Consider the following 18,896-nt stretch of genomic DNA (forward strand, 5'->3'; position numbering starts at 1 on the left):
ACTTGCATTTAAATTCTGAAGTTGTCTTCAAACACAGTACTTGTTAGGAGTGATTTAGGGATAGTGATTAGCCTTCAGTGTCAGCTGCCTTTTGTGATCAGAAGGAAAACCTCGCCAACTTCTGTCTTCAGCTTTGGGTACTACTGAGAGAAATAATATAAGCTTTAAAGAGTTGAAGGAGTATTATTTAGTCACTGGATTAGTATAAATAAGGTTAGCCACTGTAGAGGAAGGGAAAGCCTAATTCTTGTAAGGTAAGCTTTTGCCTGTGACAGACAGATTAGAGATAGGGATGCAAGCAGGCTGACTTTCATTTTGCAGGCCTTACTTGCTATGTTATGATTTGTTGAAATAGTGCTGCTTCTCATCCTGAGGAATGGGAACCTCTTCCAAAATTGTTTCTGTGCCAGGCCACCTGTATTTTATTTGTTTACTCAAACTGATGTCAAGTATTTGACTCCTGGCAGCTACATAAGAAAGGGCAGACAGTATTAAAGTGCATATTTTTTTTCTATTCTGGGGGGAATATGCAAACCTGCAGATTGCTTAGAATGTTGCTTCTGTAGGTTTATTGTATTATACTAGTAAGGGATTTGAGATTTCTACTACGCTTGAAAAACAGGAGAATGAATTAAAATGATTTTGTGTACTTTTAGTCTGTTCCTAAGAACAGACTTCATTTCTTAGAAAAAAAAATTCCAAGTCATTTAGCCCAAGAGGGAAGCGTATACTTCTGTGGGATATGTTTTTTTTTTTTTTTTTTTTTTTTTTAATGTTCTCTAAGGTCATGGCTGTGTTCTGGATGGCAACATTAAGTAAATCAGTAGGATGAAATATTTATAAGCTCAATATATTTAAGGTAGTTTGATTGTTTCTCTGTTGCATTCCAGGAATAAAAATTTTGTTGTACAGTAGTTGAGAGAGATTCTGCAGTTTCATTTTTGCAACTGATTGCATTTTAGATTTGCTCTATTTGGTCGGTAACTTTGTTCTATTGCCTGTTGTTCTTTAGGCAATTAGGAGATTTTAGTCGTGGGTAGAATGGTTTGCTTCCCACTATAAGTAAATCACATCTTTTCCTTAATTTAGAAAAACAATCTTTTTTTTCGGAAGGTCATAAAAATAGCGATTCTTAGAGAAAAAATACTGGTTTTCCTGTTTTTGCAGTTTTAATTTTGTTTTCCAGATTGTTGGCTTATTCTACTGCTTATATTTGCCATAAGATCTTTATTTCCAGTGTATATTTTTTCTGTTGTTACTTAGTGGTAATTCTGCAGCTATCAGGTCTCTGGATTTAACAATATTGTACAGCCAGAATGTATCTCTTACTGGGTCTCACCGTTGTAGAAGTATAGGAGATAGCTGTATCTAGGATTTTAGCACAATTTGGACAAAACTCACCCAAATTCTAAATGTGACTATATTGTGAAATAAAATAAAATTGAAGAGATACGAGAGAGATCACAGTCAAAGTCTTGGTTTCTTAAAATTGCACCCAAAATCGGCACTTTGGTAAATATAAACCACAACCTTCTCCATAAATTTTCTTGATTTAAACACGAGGAAAGCTAAAATGTCATGATAAAGTGTTGCTATTTTTTAGTTGTTATTCCATTTCTTATCCTGTCATATTAAAAAAAAAAAGATGAAATAAGAACTTCCCATGCCAATTTGTTTGTATTTAAATTCCAGTGATAAAAGGAGAAAGATTATCTTAAATTTTCTAGGAACAGGTTTCATTCTTATGATGGGGTCACGAACAGATGTGACTCACAAATTATGTGGAAAATTACCTACTTTTCTGCTTTGCAACAGAACTGAATTGGCTCAGCAGAGAATATGACCTGCTTTGGAGCAGATGCAGTGATAGGTACAGCATGTGGGTATGCAGGGGTGTGAGAGGAGGGATGTGAAGGAGGAGAATGAGACTTCTGTACTTAAGCAGCAGCAAATTGTCAAAAGGTCGGTGCTTCATGTAATTTCACCATTAATGAATGGTTGTGGGCTGATGCAGGTCAAGTTACAACACCAGTGTTTTAGAAACATTCTGAAAGAACATGAGATGGCTTCTAAAATGTGCCTATTTGGAAATACAACTTAACCAATATGTACATGTATTACAAAGGAACTAAATACCATTAAGTATATCCTAAACCAATTTAGCATAATTAATTTAATTTTAAGGAGTTACAGCTGATTTATGTTACTAGTTAACATTTAGTAATTCATTTGCATCCTTGAACGTGACAGGTAGTGTTTATTATATTGTCGGCTCACCGCGAAACTCATTATGACCCACTGTGTTCCTGAGGCGTTTGACGGGGGTTTTGTTACTGTGGTAGAGGAGAAAGCTAATTCCAGGCAGGTCAGAAGCTGTATAAGGGAAGAAACAGATCTGCTGATGCTTGTTTTCAGCAATGTGTAGATGGCGATACTGTAAACGATAAAATGCAATTGATGAGACATCTTCCCCTTAGAGTTGCCTACTGCTCAGTTTTGGCATAGGAATTGCTTTTGTATGCCCAGAGCTTGGTCTCTCGTCTTGCTGCTGGAACGTTTGTGTGAAAACATAGTAGGAGGGAGAGCACTGGTGTCTTAAATGAATATTAGATTTTTTTTATATGTTCTCTGCACCCATACATTTTTAATTGTACATTTTATTGCAGATGTGAATGCTCTGTTTTTTTCCTATATTCTTCTCTGTGTTCTTATGTAAGAAATATGTTTTTTCAGCCATCTTGGCAGAGTCAAAGATGTGTGAATAGCTGGAGTTTGATGTTATGCACTTGGATTTTATTTTACATTTAGCTGTCTATATACCAATGGTATACTTGATGATAGTCCTATTCCCTGCCATTTGGTAGTGTGAAAATTAAGGGAAATTGTCTAGTAACAGGCAGTAATCAGCTTTAAAGGATAATTTGTATGGCACTTCTGTGCTGGATTCACAGGCTTGGTATGAAACAGAAGGTCTGGGGATAGCACCTAGACGTACATGGATACACACATGGATATGCAGAATTTGATGAGAAGGATTTTCAATTAATTGATCTGATTTTCTTCTTTAGTAGTTGTCACACTTTGCTTTATATCCGATCCCTCCAATCTAGATATGCATTAGGCACACTATTTGGGCTTCTGTATTTTGCTATTGGAAAAACAAACAAAAAAAAAACACACAATAAACACAAGTACTTTGAATGTTTTAACGGTGTTACTATTGTTTGATCCACTTGCTTTGGTCTCTAGATAGCTTCAGCTGCAGTGTGGAAACAACTGGTATCCATTTAAAAGAATGAAGGAGCTTAAAAAATGGTTCCAGTTGAGTAAGGAAATGACTTGATAATCTGTTCATAGTGCTGAAAAGATGTAGGCATTATTGGACTTGATTTGCGAAATGATTATGTAAATGTAATTATACTGCATATATAACATCTGAAATACTTGGAGGCAGCATGCAAATGCCTTTGAGACATCTTAAGTAGGTGATTCAGAAGGATTTATGTATGGTTAAGGACTAAATAACTTCTAGCTTACCTTAAAAAGAGAGAAAATGCATAAAAACTGAACTGCTTTGGAATATGAGTCACTAAGAAATGTGGATGTATAAATACGTGTGTGTACATACACATATTGAGTCTGCTTCTTCCGAGTGGAAGTGTCTACTGTAAACCTGACTTGTAAACAAGGTGTGGCTTGGGGTTTTATTTCCCACTCGGGGTTCAGGAAGAAATGGCTTCTTTGAAAAATTTAACATTCTGTCAAGGTAGCAAATCCTTACTTTGAACGTGGGTACAGGGGTATTTCATGCTGAGCAGAGCAGTTACCTCTCACAATGGGGTGTCATTTACTTGCTTTCCTCCTTGTCCCCATATTTGGGAGATTAAGTTCAAGACTTAATCCCCAAAGTCTTTTTTTTTTTTTAATTTCTTTATTGATTTCATTAATTTTTCTGTATTTTGCATCTGGTGGAGTTGTTCTATTATATATGTAGAATGTTTTTTTTTAATTCTTACTTGGCCCTGCTGAAATTTCTTTAGGCATACCAGTGAATAACATTGGTGTTATTAAAAAAATAAATAAATAAATAAATAATTGTTAGTGACTTCAAGAAAGTCAACAGTGTTGAAAAAATGTGAAAACAGTGGAAAAAAAAATCGTTCTTAGTTAACGTTGTTTTGTGTTCCTTTATTTTTGATATATAAAGAATTGCCAGAAGTGAGAGAGGCTTAATTTTTTATAGGAGTTCTGGCTTGCCTCTAAATAATCTAAAGCTATGCTTTCCTTGTGTCTAAACCAATGATTAAATTTAGTTTTATAGGGTTAAAAGAACTACATTTATCTCTTAACAAAAAAAAGTGTCTTTTAGCATAAAAAAAAAATAGAAAATTAGTGTGCACGGCCACTAACTTTTTTTCAATGTCAGTGGTTGACTTCAAAACAGTAGCATTAGCTACTCTTTGTATTCTTACTGATTTAATTTTGTTGGTATTTACAATGTAGCTTGATTTAAAACATTCTTAAGAATAGCTGTGTTTACAAACCTTTACGAATTTTAAATAGAGGTCTTTTTAGACCTTCACAAATAAATTCAAAATAGAGAAATTCTAGTTGTGAAAGTGACTTTTTTGTTTTTGTTTCCTGGTGTCTTTTGTAGTGTTTTAAGAATTTCTTATAATTTTTGAAATATGTAGGGTGGGTGCACACAGTCCAGTTCCCCACACTGCTTTCAAAATATGCATCCAAGATCACATTCTGGGTTTGGCTGTTTTGGTGACTTTGTGTTAAGTAGGACTGAAAAGCACCTGCAAGAGAATCAGCAGCTTCTCACAACTCATTAGTGCCAGAGTTCATGCAGGCAATCACACTCAGACATAATTATCTACCTTGTATTAACAAGTTCTTCAGGCTGTGCTGTCTTACGCGTTCTGCAGCTCTTGTGCTGCTGCAGGGTTCGGTGTTTCTGAAGCTCTGTGTTGCTAGTTAGAACAGCAGATTTGTACTTGGCGATTTTCAAAGCAGGGACTGGCATCCGTTACTCGAGAGAGTGACTTCGGGCAAGCTGTGCGTGCAAAGAGCAGGTCTCAGAACAGTGCATCACCTGGAACTACAGTAAGGTAAATGACTATTTCTTCTGAAGATGCTCTCGATTTGATTGTAGGGTTAACGCAGCCCCAGCTTTTGACTTTCAAGCTCAAGGGTATGACAGTTTGATCATGTGTTCAGCTGTCAACCCTGCCAATCTGCCTGACTAACCACCTTGCAGAAGGGACAGCAGAAGTGCCAACATCTTGATCATGGGTGTTCATCAAACTGTTTTAGCACAAACCCTGAAAGAGGAGGGAGAGTGTCATTTATAGGATGCTTTACTGCTTGTTTCCTTTTGGAGCTCAGCATGTTGATGTGCTGTGTTTCTGTTGAAGAAGCTTCTAACACATTGTTTTTGAACAGTTTTAAAGTTTGGGCCTTTAACTGATGGTGCTTCTGCAGAAGAGAGCTGGGCGAGTCTGTAGCCCTCCAAGACAAATTGGTCTGGGTGTTGGTTCTTTCATCTAACCTCCTACCCACCTACACTGAGATGCGGCTGTGATGAGAGAGTTCTCATCGTGTAATGGTGGTTGTGGTTTGCCCATAGTGTTTTACTGAAAGTAGGGTCGCCCACCTAGGCTGTAAGATTCTTGACGCTCATCTGAGCAGAGGACTCAATGCTGATCCTTTCACCACATGTGTTCTGCTTAGTAATGTTTTTATCAGTTGAACAGAGGACGTATTTGTGGTGGTAGTTGTTGTGGTACAGACCTATCAATCTGCTAACAGACTTTTTTTGTATTGTATCTTTCTTGTTCTTCAAAATACTTACGAGGCAGTACGCATGATGTCTGTAATGGCTCTTCTGTGACTTACTGGTGATGGTTATGATATCTTCATAATGTCACATCACTAATCCAGTATTTCATGTGGAAGCTTGCATTTATGCCATTTGTAGTAGAGACTATGGAGTATCAGTTAAGTTAGTTAAATTGTGATAGTGTGAATATTAACATATAAATGATGTTTTTTTCTGGAATTACATCAATCAGTGACTTTCAAGAGAAAGTGTTTAATGTCATTTTAATAAGAACTCCTACATTTATTGGGAAAATTATGAAGATATTTTAAGTTCCTAAACATTGGCCCACTAAAGATTTGTCTAGCTGTACAAATTGGTATTTAAAGCCCTGCTCTTTTTTTGCATTGATTTACAATGTGATGCTTGAGGACTATTTAAAATAAATAAATAAATAAAATCAAGTATGCCAGAGCCAAGCCAGTCTTTGCTCAATACTGACATTAATTACACAAGGCAGAGTGAAGCTTACTCAGAGTTCACTATCCCTGATTCCTATTCAGCCTTTTCTCTCTACCTCGGTAGATCCAATTTCTGCATCCATATTCTCCTCCTTTCCAGGTTTGGTGGGCACAGTCTTCAAAAGAGTTGCTTTTGCTTTTGAATCATTCACTAAGTGAATGCAAGGAAAGGCACGTAAAATATATTCCTTTGACACATAACAGAGAAGTTCAGTATTCAGCATGAGTTATGAAATACTTCAGCTTTATGTGCCTTAAAAGCCTAGATTGTAATTAGTTTAGGAAGAATAGAAATACATCTGTTTGGCACCTTTATTTGCAGAGAGGTTCGTTGCTTCCTGTTGTAAATATTTATCTCAGTTGGTGTTTTCAAGTACCCGTTTCCTGTTGTTTTATTCACCTTTATTGTTTTGCTGACTTTTTCTAAACATTTTGCAGCAGTATTATGAGCTGGGATAATGCTGCTAGAACAAGCTCATACACCTTGCCCCAACCCCAGTACCACTAGTAAAGGTAAACGAAGCTGCTTCTGGCAGACAGTAGTGTATCCAGTTGCCATAATCTTACATGTGAATGGTATTTGAATTATTTTATGAATACTTTGACTCTAACAAACATATTTATTGGAAGTAGGTGCTATTCGTGTTTTAGTTACTGTTCTCATAATACTAATTTATCTTGAGCACCAAGCCTTTGAAATAGTTTCTGTTTTCCTTTCTACTTCTCAAGCTGTAATGAGAAATTCAGGACATGAACTGCTTGAAGCAGCAATTTGACATTACCGTATAGGTCAGTTGGCTGTAAGAAACCCATGGTTTGTATGGTCATGGTCATTGGGTTGTACGAGAGCTGGAAGATTTTCTTTAGCAAACCACTAAGCAAGTTTTGCAAGCAGAGTAGTAGATAATATTTTTCCTGAAGAATTTCTGAAAGACTCCGAAGTGAATTATGCAGCTGAGTTTGTTGCATTTGGAAACTCTCCATGTTCCATAGGACTTATCTGCAATATGGTGTTACTGAAAGGAGGCATTCAGTCAGGAACTGCCGTGCTGATGGGCTGCTTTAACCCCTGTAGGTATGCGGACAGGTATACATGGGAGGATGCGTATGTACATACACATGCTGTCACTTGAGTAAAGGTTGAAAATAGCCCTTCTGTGCCATAAAATATAGGTAGACACTCTCTGATCTTTCTTACAGATAGAACTGGATTTTCTTTGGTTTTACTCTGTTTTGTTGCAGACATCATTACTTGAAAGGTCTATGGAATGCCTTTAATTTGTAAGTTAAGGAATAGTTTCTGCTTCCTGAAGGCTAGCATAGATCCTGCGTTGTGTCTTTTGGTTTTAGTAAAAAGATTAAGAATGATTTAGTACTCCTCAGTGGAAAATTCTAGTTGAAGGTACCTTCTGTAAAACAGGTAAAATGAAAACTTGCTCAGCAGTATATGATTTAATAATCTGTTATGGTGTTTAGAAAGTGAAACAAAGACAAATGCATCAGGTATCAGACTGAGACCCTAGCTTAGCTTTCCCAGAGGAAACAGTGTTATCAATACTAATGGATTACTAATCATTTTAAGCCTTAAGCACTTCATTTAGGAATGAGTAATCAGTCTGATTCTGTAGGTGAGTAACTGCATCATAAAGTCCACAGTTCACTGAAAATTTCTCAAAAATCTTAAACAGGATTTCAGAGCTTCCCTTCCTCACTGCTCCAGTGCATTGTGTAATATTCTGGTGGTGAGCAAGAGGAGTGGATTTTACAGCCTGTAAAATTGTTATTCAGTAATTGCTGGTGGTTTATCTATTTTAAAATAATATTTCACAGCAAAGATGGTTCAAAGCAGAATTTAAGCTTCATACCATATCAAGTCTAAAAACCTTTTGTATGTGTTATTTTATATAAATGAGAGTTTGAATCCTGAGTGCCATCTTTATCGTATCTCGGAGGAATTTGACAGCTAGCTTTCATGTTTGGCAAGCTAAGGATACATGTTAAAATTTGCCAGATACTGGAAGTGCTCCAACATTTGAAACAAGACCCTGTCTTTTCTTAGAGTGGAATATAACAGGGACACTGATAAAATTTCAAGTCATGAACATTTTGTGTCTGTAAATGATGAATACCTTTGCCTAAAACTGAACATAGAGCATTGTCTACAGAGCTCTCCCTCATGTTTTACAGCCTGTTGCTCTGCAGGCTTCTAATTTCTTGGTTTTTAAAACCTTGCATTAAGTAATTAATCCTTAAAATATTTTTCCTAACATAATATTTGGCTGAGGAATTAAAATCATTGTAACAAACTTGAACATGATGTGCTATTCTCAGAATTGTTGATGTCTAGATGTATTTTGCATAGTGTCAATAATTTACTTTTGATACTTTTTTAAACTGTTATAATACTGCTACTAATTGAGCACAAGTACGGAAAATAGTATTTGAGCTGACTAAAAGTAGAGTGCATAAATTTTTCAGCTTTTTCTTAGTATACATTATTTTAGTTAGGGAGCTTGCCAGAAAGGTTGGTGAGCCCTTCTTTGTTAAAAAGTGGAGCTCTCCAAGTTGTTTAGCCTGTAAAAATGGTGGTTGTAATCTAACTGGACTTCTTATGCACTGAAGTTTAGAAGGCTGGGCACTACTGATTTTTTTTTTTTTTTTACTTTGCTGCTCTGGTATGTATTTATTTGGGGCTATAACTAGAATGTGAAATTGGATGGGAGAACAAAATGCAATTGAAAAGTGACTGCAGTACTGGAAAGAATAGCATTAGAGCTGAATTTGAGTAGCCTCCTAACGCAAAGGAAAGGAAAACAGCTTTGTGATGAAATTTGCAGATGCTTACATAGTTGAAGTTGAGAATATTCAGAGATCCAGAGGAAGATTCACAACGTCTGTAAACAATGCACAAAACAATCCAGTACATGTAATTTGTTTTGTTAACAAGAGATTCTAATCCTTGGAGATGTGAAGAAAAATGGGTTGAGGCAGGATTGTGTGGGACAGCCTTTCTATCTGGCAAACCAATTGGCCGGGGGGAGCCAGCCCCAGAAAGTCCCACCCATTGTAAGTGGAGAGCACATTCAAGACCAGCTGATGAATCCAAACAGATACAGGTCTGTGGGACCAGATGACGTGAATCCCAGGGTCTTGAGGGAACTGGCTGATGGAGTTGCCAAACCTCTCGCCATTGTAGCTGAAAAGTCCTGGCAGTTGGGTGATGTACGTGGAGAGTGAAGAAATGGAAACGCCATGCCCCTACTCTTCAACAATTAAAACAAAGAGTTGGACAAAGAGCACTACTCTGCAACAGTTAAAACAATTAGGACACATTCCTTCTTAGAAAGAGCGGTCAGGCATTGGGACAGGGTTACCCAGGGAAGTGGTGGAGTCACTGTCCCTGGGGATGTTCAAGGAAAGGTTGGACGTGGTGCTTAGAGACATGGTTTAGTGTGTGACATCGGTGGTGGGGGAATAGCTGGACCAGATGAACTTGAAGGTCTTTTCCAACCTTAATTTTTCTATGATTTTATAATTTTTTTTAAATAGAAATTTAAGCCTACAGAGACTGTGTTGATGAACTTCACATGCTAAACAGTGTTACTGAGTTGAATTAAGTATTTTTCTCTGGCTGCTTACTTCGCTGCACTTAAGGTTCCCTCCTGCTTTTATTTTAGAGAGTGGCAAAATTTCTATATCCAGTATTTCTGGGTCAGGCCTTGAATTTGTGGAGCCATGCTGTTACCTGGGAGAAAAACGAAACAATGCTACTTCTGAAGCCAAGTGACCTGCAGGAAGTTTAAAAACTATAAATAGTTTCCAGTGACTAAAAATACGCCTCATAGTAGGGGAGAAACGGTGATATGTAAAGGGTGATACACAGCAGTATTGTTCAGGGCGAGAGGAATGAAATAGTTTGTGTTATCAAAGAAGAAATTCAGCTTGGTTTTAGGCTCAGCTCCTTGGCAGTAGCATGTAATACGAAGCAAATAACAAAGCAGTTGTCATGCTTTCAGCTTGCTGTTTTGCTCTATGTGAAGTCTGTAATGATTTATGTTGTTCTCGCCAGCCCAGCTCAGCTCTCTCTGCTGCAGGAAGGTGAACTGCATGCAAGGAATATGCCCTTTTTTTTCCTCTCGGATGTTTCATGTAATAAGAATGAAAACCGGGTGGGAGTCTGGTGCTGTGACTGTGTTTTTTTTTTTCTTCCTTTTTCCTTTGTGTATGAATATCTCAGAAAAAAGGTGGGGCTTTTTAGTAGGTTGCTGTTACCCGTGATGGGTTTGGACAATGGTTTGCAGCTGCCAGAGAGGACAGGCCATCCCCTCTGCCTACTTTGCATCTCTGGTGCTCAGCCCGTTTATTCCTGCTATGACAACTGAAAACAAACCTATCAAAAATAAGTTAGAGAATGGCCAAGGAGAACTCTGCTGTTCTAGTGAAGAAGAAAATGGCTCACTGCAGGCTGAAACAGATGCCAGAGCTGGCTTAAGACTTATATCTAGGATCATGGCCTTTCTGTGGCAGTAAGTTGTTCTGTCACCTTGTCAAGCTGCACCCACAGACATTTCAGCAGTTCCCTTAAAGCACGGGAAGTGCCTTTAAAGCATGGATCTCTATAATCTTCTGCAGAGATGGAGTGAGGGACTGATCCTGAAGGCTGTGGTACGGCTGAATAGCTCAGTTACCCTCAGTTCTCTATTTTATGATTTTTTTGATGTTCTTGAACATTGACAGGAAAAGCTTTATTGCTATGTGGGCTGATGTTACTGTTTTCCGCATTTTATTGGTGTGAGGTTGCAGCTTCAGTCTTTCACCTCTGGATCTCCTGGTTCTTCCCATCACAGATGACAGAGTGCTGCTCAGTCCTGTCCTTCCTGCACAGAAGCTGAGTGCTGACAATTGCATCGTGAATAAGGAGCCTTTGGACTTTGATGCAAGTGCCAGCAGTGCCTTCTCCCTCCCTGCTATTGCACGGCAGCTCTCTCTGGAGCATCAGGGAACTGTGTAATCGGTTATCCTTTTTGATAACCATGGTGTTGATGCTTACTAAAGCAGCAGTGATATTTAGAAGTGTACTAGTAGAGCCTCTTCCATTACTTCATGCCTGAGGAATACTTACACTTAGAGAATTACATTTTTTAATCAAGTGTTTACTCCAACTTTGTGCTGCTTCACATCTTTTCCATGCTTGTACTGAAACAGCATAAACAGAACTAGCCATTATTTTTATTTGAAAGGTTTGCCTTTTCCAAAGGAAATCATTTTTTCATTTCAATCTTAGTAAAAACTTTGGAAATGTTTTTTCCTCATGGTTTGGGATGAAACACCAGCAAAAATTCTGTTTGGCCAGCTCCGATAGTAAGTGCAGAAATGGAGCAGTTGACTTGATGCACTGATAGCAAGAAACGTTTCCTTTCTGTAATATTAGTAGACTACCAGAAACCCAACAGCGAAAACTTTTTTGAATGGACTTTTTTATTTTGCACTTCGTAACGCTTTTTGAGTTTCAGGTCCTCCTACTTTTCTGCCTTTTTAAGGCAGAAAAAGACTTCCTGAGGTGACAATTAACATAATCAACTTCTCTGCAGTTTTGCCAGCGGAGCTGGTGAGGAGCCCAGATCACTGCTACCAGAAGTCTTGGCCCTTTCACCACAGTTCGGGGGAGAGCACAAAACATGCCGCTTGTGCTTTCTGACCATCAGCAACTCTTCCTTTCAGAGTCAGACATAAAAACCATTATCTTCATGGAGAAGAGGACAGTTAGGTGTTGCCCTTTGACTTTCTGGTAGCAGTAATCTGTACCTGTCAGTTCAGTTTCTGCTTTCCAGCCCTGCTGATGACCTGCTGATACTGAGCCGGCGTAAGCTTCTGTGACAGGAGGTGGTCACCCTGTGACGGCCGTGTTGTCTTTGCACCCGCAGGGGTCACACCAGAAATAACTGGTGTTTTTGTACGCTTTGCAGTGTGGTTTAAGTAGAAGATGTGTTGACTTGTAGAGAGAAGCTAATTATGTTTTGTTGTTGTTTTGCAGGAAGCCCTTATGTTCCTTAGATGCTTCTTGCAGAGGCATGATTCTTCCTTTAAACTAACAAAAAGCAGTGCAATTAAAATTTCTTTGTGGGGGTGGGAGGGGTTAGGAGAACAGTGGGGCTCTTGTACTGGGTGCTTGAATATAGTAGTTAAGCCTTTCTTTGCTAGTCCAACCTTTCTCATACAACGCCTGCTAAGCTCTGCCTTAAAAAAAAATCAATATAAGACTAATAATTATTACATTTGCATATCTCTGTTCTACACAGTGGAACAAAAGCAATTTAAAACTTCTAGGTTGTTCTGCAGTACCCGTGCTACCTCAGCTGCCTGTTGCATTTGTATAGTAACTTCATATACAACACAACTATGTTTATTTTGTTTTTTCTTCTTTTTTTTTTTTTTTTTTTGTATAGAAGATTTCATACCTACCTCGGTTCCTCTTAAACGCTTGCTTTGTGTGTTTTTTGAGAAAAATCAATGCTTTTCCCTCATCCGTTAGTTCAGGCAGTCTGACATCAAAGCTGCAGAATCTCAGTGACTGAGGGCATAACATAGTGTGTTGGCAAACATGTTGGAACAATTTCCAGTAATTTTGGACGAGTCTTAAAGGAAGCAGAAAGTACAGCAACTTAACTCCAAGGGCTGCGCATTCCTCTAACTGATCTGCAAAATAAGGCTTAACACCAGAGGGTAATTGCAGTGAGCGTTCGGTAGGAAGAAAATTTATGTTCTATTTTATTGTGTCTGATTTTACTCTTAAAAAAAAGTTTGCCGTATCACAGCAGAGAAATGAAACTCTTTGTTACGGCAATATTACTCAGTCTCACTAGCTTGTATGCCCCCCCCCCCCCCCCCCGATTTCTTTTATCTGCAGAGCTGGTAAAATTTCAATCCTCACGATGATGACATCCTGGAAATAGCTCAGGTAGGGCAGGTTATTTGCGTTCACTGGAGAAATGATAAACCTGAGCTACTGTGCTGAGAGAGGGTGGAGGCGGCACTCGCGTGTGGAATTTGGCTCCCCTGGCCCCGTGCTCTCGGGGCAGGAGCTGCGGCTGGGCTGTGTCGCGCAGGCTTCGCCTGGCCCTGCGAACAGATGACAGCATTCCCCTTGCTCGTACAGCCGCGGAGCCGAAATGCTTGGCTGTGGTGTTCCCGGGCCGCGATAAAGCAGGCAGCCTTTTTATGGTTAGGTCCTCAAAGCGACAGTTCGTGTTTCAGCGATAAGGAGACAGAGCTTTGGCTATCAGACCCAGACTTATTATCTGTAACAGCAAACCCTGGCTTAAATCCTGCCACAATGACAGGAACCCCATCTGGAGTGAGGGTTTCCAGAATCGTAATCAGGAGACACTGAGGCATTTTCCTTCCTCATGAGTCAAAGCAAAGTTAACCCCATTGTTAGCGAAAATAAAAATAACTGATTGCCAAGAGGAAGGATGCATTTTTGCATTTAACTGAATGCGTTCCTTTGGATTAGAGCTGTGAGTAGGATTTTTATAGGGTCGGCAGTATTACATACAGGTTTTCACTCGGTTGTTTTGTAAAAGGGGGAACGAACAAACCACTCATATTGCGATACTTAAAATTGCCTTAACGTTTTTATCCAGGGATGTGAAGTCGACTAAAGTCCCATGCTATGGCTGCTGTGTATTTCTTGCAAGATCTTTCCATATAATATCCAAACCGCGCCTCGAGCTCTGCGCTGAGCACTGCGCGAGGACCTACTGGGATTCTATTTAGAGCTCTCTGGGCTGCGGGGGTTAAGTGCGATGCAGATTACCCCGTGTTAACATTTTCCCTCCTGATAGCGAAGTGTAGCAGGCTGGCAGCCTGACTTGGTAGGAAGGGCTGGGAGGGAGACGGGGCCCCGACCTTGAGCGGCCGGCCCTTGTATGGCCACGGCCGGATCGGTGCCCAGGGGATTGGCTGCAGGGCGCCTGCGGTGCCCTGGCAGGTGCTGGGGGAGCTCCACCTGCTCGCCCCACGTGTTGCTCCGCTCGAGCGGTGGTGTGTGGGGCTCCAGAGGCTGTGTGGGATACACCGAGCCAGCCAAGAAACTTGAGAAGGAGTTAGGGCTTAGGGTGACCTGTGATATTAAAGGATTTCAGAGAGCGTAACTGGATTTAGGGACTGCTTTAAAGCTGAAGTAGGACTGGGCAGGGTTTTGCACGGATAGGAGCAGTAAGAAAGCTTTGTGTGCTTGTACTAGAAATTAAAGATAGCACTTGAACAAAAATGCTGATGGTTGCTCTAGCTGAAACTAAAACAGGTTTTTGTTTTTTCTAAGATTCGGTATGTTATGGAAACATAATTTCTACAGGAAAATGACTGGAATTTCTTTACGGTGCTGGGAATGTCAGCTTGCAGATTGTGATTCTTTGGGGTCTCCTAGTGCAAAGTTCATAGAATTCAGCTTATCAGCAGAAGGACCCTACCCCTGTGCCTCTGCAGTCCCACTGCTGCCTTATATACTGCTAATGTGGATTTACTGAAAAATGTAGATTGCCTTCCCCATTAAATTTCTATTAAAACATTTAAGATTTTTCTGTGGTTAGCATTTGAAATCTTTTGTTGTAAATGAATACTTAGAAATTTCTGATGGTATAGTAGGATGAAAAGGACAAAAAGGAACACACATGTTATTTAATTGTTTGGCCCCGAGAGCTGCAGCTTCACATCCTTTCTCGGCAGCTTATTTGCAATGCCTAGATTGTAGACAAGTTCTGTTTCGAGGGGATGTTGATGCAAGTTCTCCATCAGAAAACAGGAAGTACCCCACAAAGCAGTTGCATCAGGTTAGAGTGAAGGAGTCTGAAAACGCTTATATTTAGCAAACTAAGTCATTTTGGAGCGGGATTATGTCATTTCTTTTTATACTTTTTTTTTCAGTTCTTGTTACCATGCAGGATGACTGCAGTGCAGGAAAATCCTGCCTTTGTAAACCACCAAAACCGAGTGTTACATATATTAATGTCATGCAGTCGCTAAATTCAAACGAAAAAAAAATCAGCAATTGTATCTCTGAGGTTGAACTGTACGCTGTTTAAAATGTGAATATTACAATTGGGATGTGAAAATCAATTCACTAAAGATCCAGCAAACACTAAGATGGTTTTTAATTACCGGTGAGGACTTTAACTCCCTTCCTGTAGGCTTCAATGTTCCTTGTATGTCAGGCAACTGTACTCTGTCAGCCAGTGTCTAAAGCGGTTTTGCAAAGAACGCTGGCGAGGTGAAGTGGTTTTAGGTTAAAGCTACCTACATGTATGAGGTGGCACCTTGGGAGAGTCTGTGCCTCTGAATGAATCTTTTTTGTTGGTATACTATGCCACTATTTTGAAAGACTAAGCTTGTCTATTGAGTTTTGTCTGTGAAAATTTCGTGTAGTTTCAGTGGCTCTTAACTGATTCAGTAGTGTACAAAAGATCTTGGCAAGTTAGTATGATTTGTATGTGAATTTTCCAATTGTATTTCAGACCTTAAGAAAGAAAGGCCTTAATGGTTGTGAGAGCCCTGATGCTGACGATTACTTTGAGCACAGTCCACTATCGGAGGACAGATTCAGCAAACTAAATGAAGATAGTGATTTTATTTTCAAGCGAGGCCCTGTAAGTACTTTTATTTTATCTCTACTTTTTATTTGTTGATCCTTTTTATTAACTTCATTATTTAGGCTCTGAACAAGAAGGAACACAGAGGGTGCGACAGCCCGGACCCTGATACTTCATATGTGCTCACGCCACATACAGAAGAAAAATATAAAAAAATTAATGAAGAGTTTGATAATATGATGCGGAATCATAAAATCGCAGTGAGTACTTAAGTATGGTTTGTGCTTCTATTACATGCATGAGAATTTTCACAGATATTGCTTACAGCTGTAAAGTATATTGGTTTGAGAAGGGAATGCATATTTTTGTGAGGGAAAAAATGAGGTGTTTATATTTGATCTTGTTAATTACATTTTATCTTAAGAAATAAAGAAGAACTTGTATTTCTAGCTTCTCATTTATGCTCACAGATTTTTTCTTACCTTGTCAACATGAGGTAGCACTTCCAAACTTCAGGAACTTAGCTGTGTTGCCTGATTCTGCCTAAAATACTTTGTATTTATTCTGGGGTGTAGATTAGTTTATTTGCATCTTATAGCCCTTTTCCCGTCTGATCAAGACTTCACAGTATGTTACAAGCTGACAAATAGAGTTGTACAATATTGTTATTAAATCAGTGGAGCTTACTTTGCTGAATACTGGATTTGGAAGGGTATTTAGTTGTTTAATGAGGAAGATTAGTACACAATGGGATACTCAAAAAGATTAGTATTGTCTTGCAATTGCAACAGAGAACTTTCTTGCATGCTGAAAGATCTTTTGAAAATTTTGTAAAGTGTCTAACTCATTTGTAGGCATAACTCAATTACTTTGGAAGGATGTAATCTCCTATTCTATAGTGTGATCAGGGCATCATTTTTGATTTTAATGTTATCTAATTAAAAAATGAGCCTTGTCATTGTCTGAACCCCATGTGTTTACTGGACAGATTGTTCATGTTCTCCTGAGTTTCATACCTCCCCTTCAATTTTGGGGTCAAAGACAAAAGGAAGACTTAGTGCAGGACTACTTTTAGGTGAGACGTACTTGGGGATAACAGTAGTGTAAAAGTTAAATGTTCCTCGTGGAGGTGTACATGATGAGTATTACAGGTGAATTATTTTTCTAAGAGAACTATATGGGGTTCTGCCACTGCCTTTGAATTTTTTATCGTTGCAAATCTTGTAGCAATTAAAATAAATGGACTGGCTACGTTAATTGGCACAGACCCTGGGGTAATTGGATAGCGTGTCCCTAAATGACTTGCTGATAGTGAAAATGATTTCATTGTTCACAGGAATAAGACCGTCTCTGTGAAATTAACAGCAAACTGGCAGTCATGACACCTAGCATCAGTTCATTTAGCAAGTTCTTTATACTTGAATACAGTCAGTATCTCTTATTTGCTCATTGTTTTGAAGCTTTTGATACCCAGCACTTCTGTGTTGAGACATCTTTAGGCTTCATCTCTTGGTGCGATATGGATAAATTGCTCTCCCTTGATTTTTGGTGGTATTAATGAGCAGCCTAAATTCTACATGTTGATATTGATGTAAATAAAAGGCAAATGTTATTTTTTTTAGTTCTGTGGTTCTATATTTATAGTTTAGATTGTACCTGTAATGGTCCTGGTTCCAACACTTACAGGTTTTCTATAAGTACGTGGTTTCTTTCACTCTAGTGCAGTATTACTGTCAAAGGATAGGAATGAGGCAAAGCATGAAGAATTCAGTCATCCTAAATGCGTACCATAGATGGGCAGATGCAGCCCTTACTGTAAGGTGTGGGGGGAAGCTGTCATTTATAGCTTCTATATTGAGAAACCTATAGAAAAATGTTCCAACTGTTAACTTGTATGCATTGTTTTAAGCATACTTTAGCTATTCGAGTTCAGTTTGAGTTACTTAACAGCATGCTGTGTAAAAACATCCATTTTATAGATGTTAAACAGTTTCTTGAAGTAGTTTCCCATGAAGACAGGTATCAGCACAGCTTGTTATTAGTTAGATACTGTGAATGTTTTGCCACCGTTCTGTTGCTGTGCTTTACTTTTTGTTTCTATCTGTGCCAAAAATTGGTAATTCTGAAGAATGCTTCAGTATGGACACTGCCATTAGTTCTCACTAGTAAGAGGTTTTGTTTCTTGTGTCAAATACGGTGTGCTTTTTTTCATTAGCGTAGCTTTTTGTATTTCAGATGTTTTCAAAATTGTCATTCAGAAGTATCGCTCTAAGTAAATTTTAAGCTGCACATGATAAAGTATATATTGATGAATATATTTGCTGGGTCATGAATGTTTGTCATCTACATGACCTCTAAATCTGAACTATTATCTCTGTCAACAAATTCCAATGATTTCTTTATTTATCCTTAACGTGTACCTGTCATGGTTTTGTTTCAAGTTATTCTGAGAGTTGTGAAGGAAAATAGTCGCTTTTGTTTCAGAAACACATCACTGTCAAAGGATAGGAATGAGACAAAGGCCAAAGAAGTTAGTCATAACCAAATGAGTGCCATAGATGGGCAGGCATTTAAGCTTTTGATTCAAATACTTGTTGAATAACAAACATATATGCTTGAGAAAAATAGTTGTCTTTTGAATAATGCTGTAAAAATTAGAATAAAAAGTTTTGCAGAAAATATATTATTAAAGCAGGGATTTGTGGAACAGCTCAGAATAACACCAATTGAAATGGCTAAATTACTGAAGTTCGTAACTTTCTAAAGGTTTGTTTATGTTTTTAGTGTGTTGAAAAAACTTTGAGATAAGCAAAATTTTGGCAAGGTTATTAATAGAAAATGTTATTACTAACTGTTCTTTTTTGTCTTTGACTATTTTATGATGTGCATGTTTATGCTTACATTTTGAAGATGTAACAATTTGTTAATTTGTCAACGTATTTATCTTGTTGTGGCTTTATA

General features: G+C 38.4%; 1 protein-coding gene across 9 annotated transcripts in view; it reads left to right on the forward strand.

Moving 5' to 3' along the window:
• The window catches only part of MEF2A (myocyte enhancer factor 2A), an 89,168-nt gene that overhangs the window by 44,120 nt on the left and 26,152 nt on the right, over positions 1 to 18,896 (forward strand). For 5 of the 9 annotated variants that reach the window (XM_021266620.4, XM_072043299.1, XM_027465889.3 and 2 more), the window contains 2 exons: positions 15,861 to 15,992; positions 16,058 to 16,195. In XM_021266620.4, coding sequence (XP_021122295.1) covers positions 15,861 to 15,992; positions 16,058 to 16,195 — 270 coding nt within the window. The remainder of the gene's footprint in view (positions 1 to 15,860; positions 15,993 to 16,057; positions 16,196 to 18,896) is intronic. The other 4 variants (XM_027465892.3, XM_027465894.3, XM_027465893.3 and 1 more) reach the window with 2 other exon arrangements.

Source organism: Anas platyrhynchos, chromosome 11 (genome assembly GCF_047663525.1).
Source record: "Anas platyrhynchos isolate ZD024472 breed Pekin duck chromosome 11, IASCAAS_PekinDuck_T2T, whole genome shotgun sequence".
NCBI classification, from domain to species: domain Eukaryota; kingdom Metazoa; phylum Chordata; class Aves; order Anseriformes; family Anatidae; genus Anas; species Anas platyrhynchos.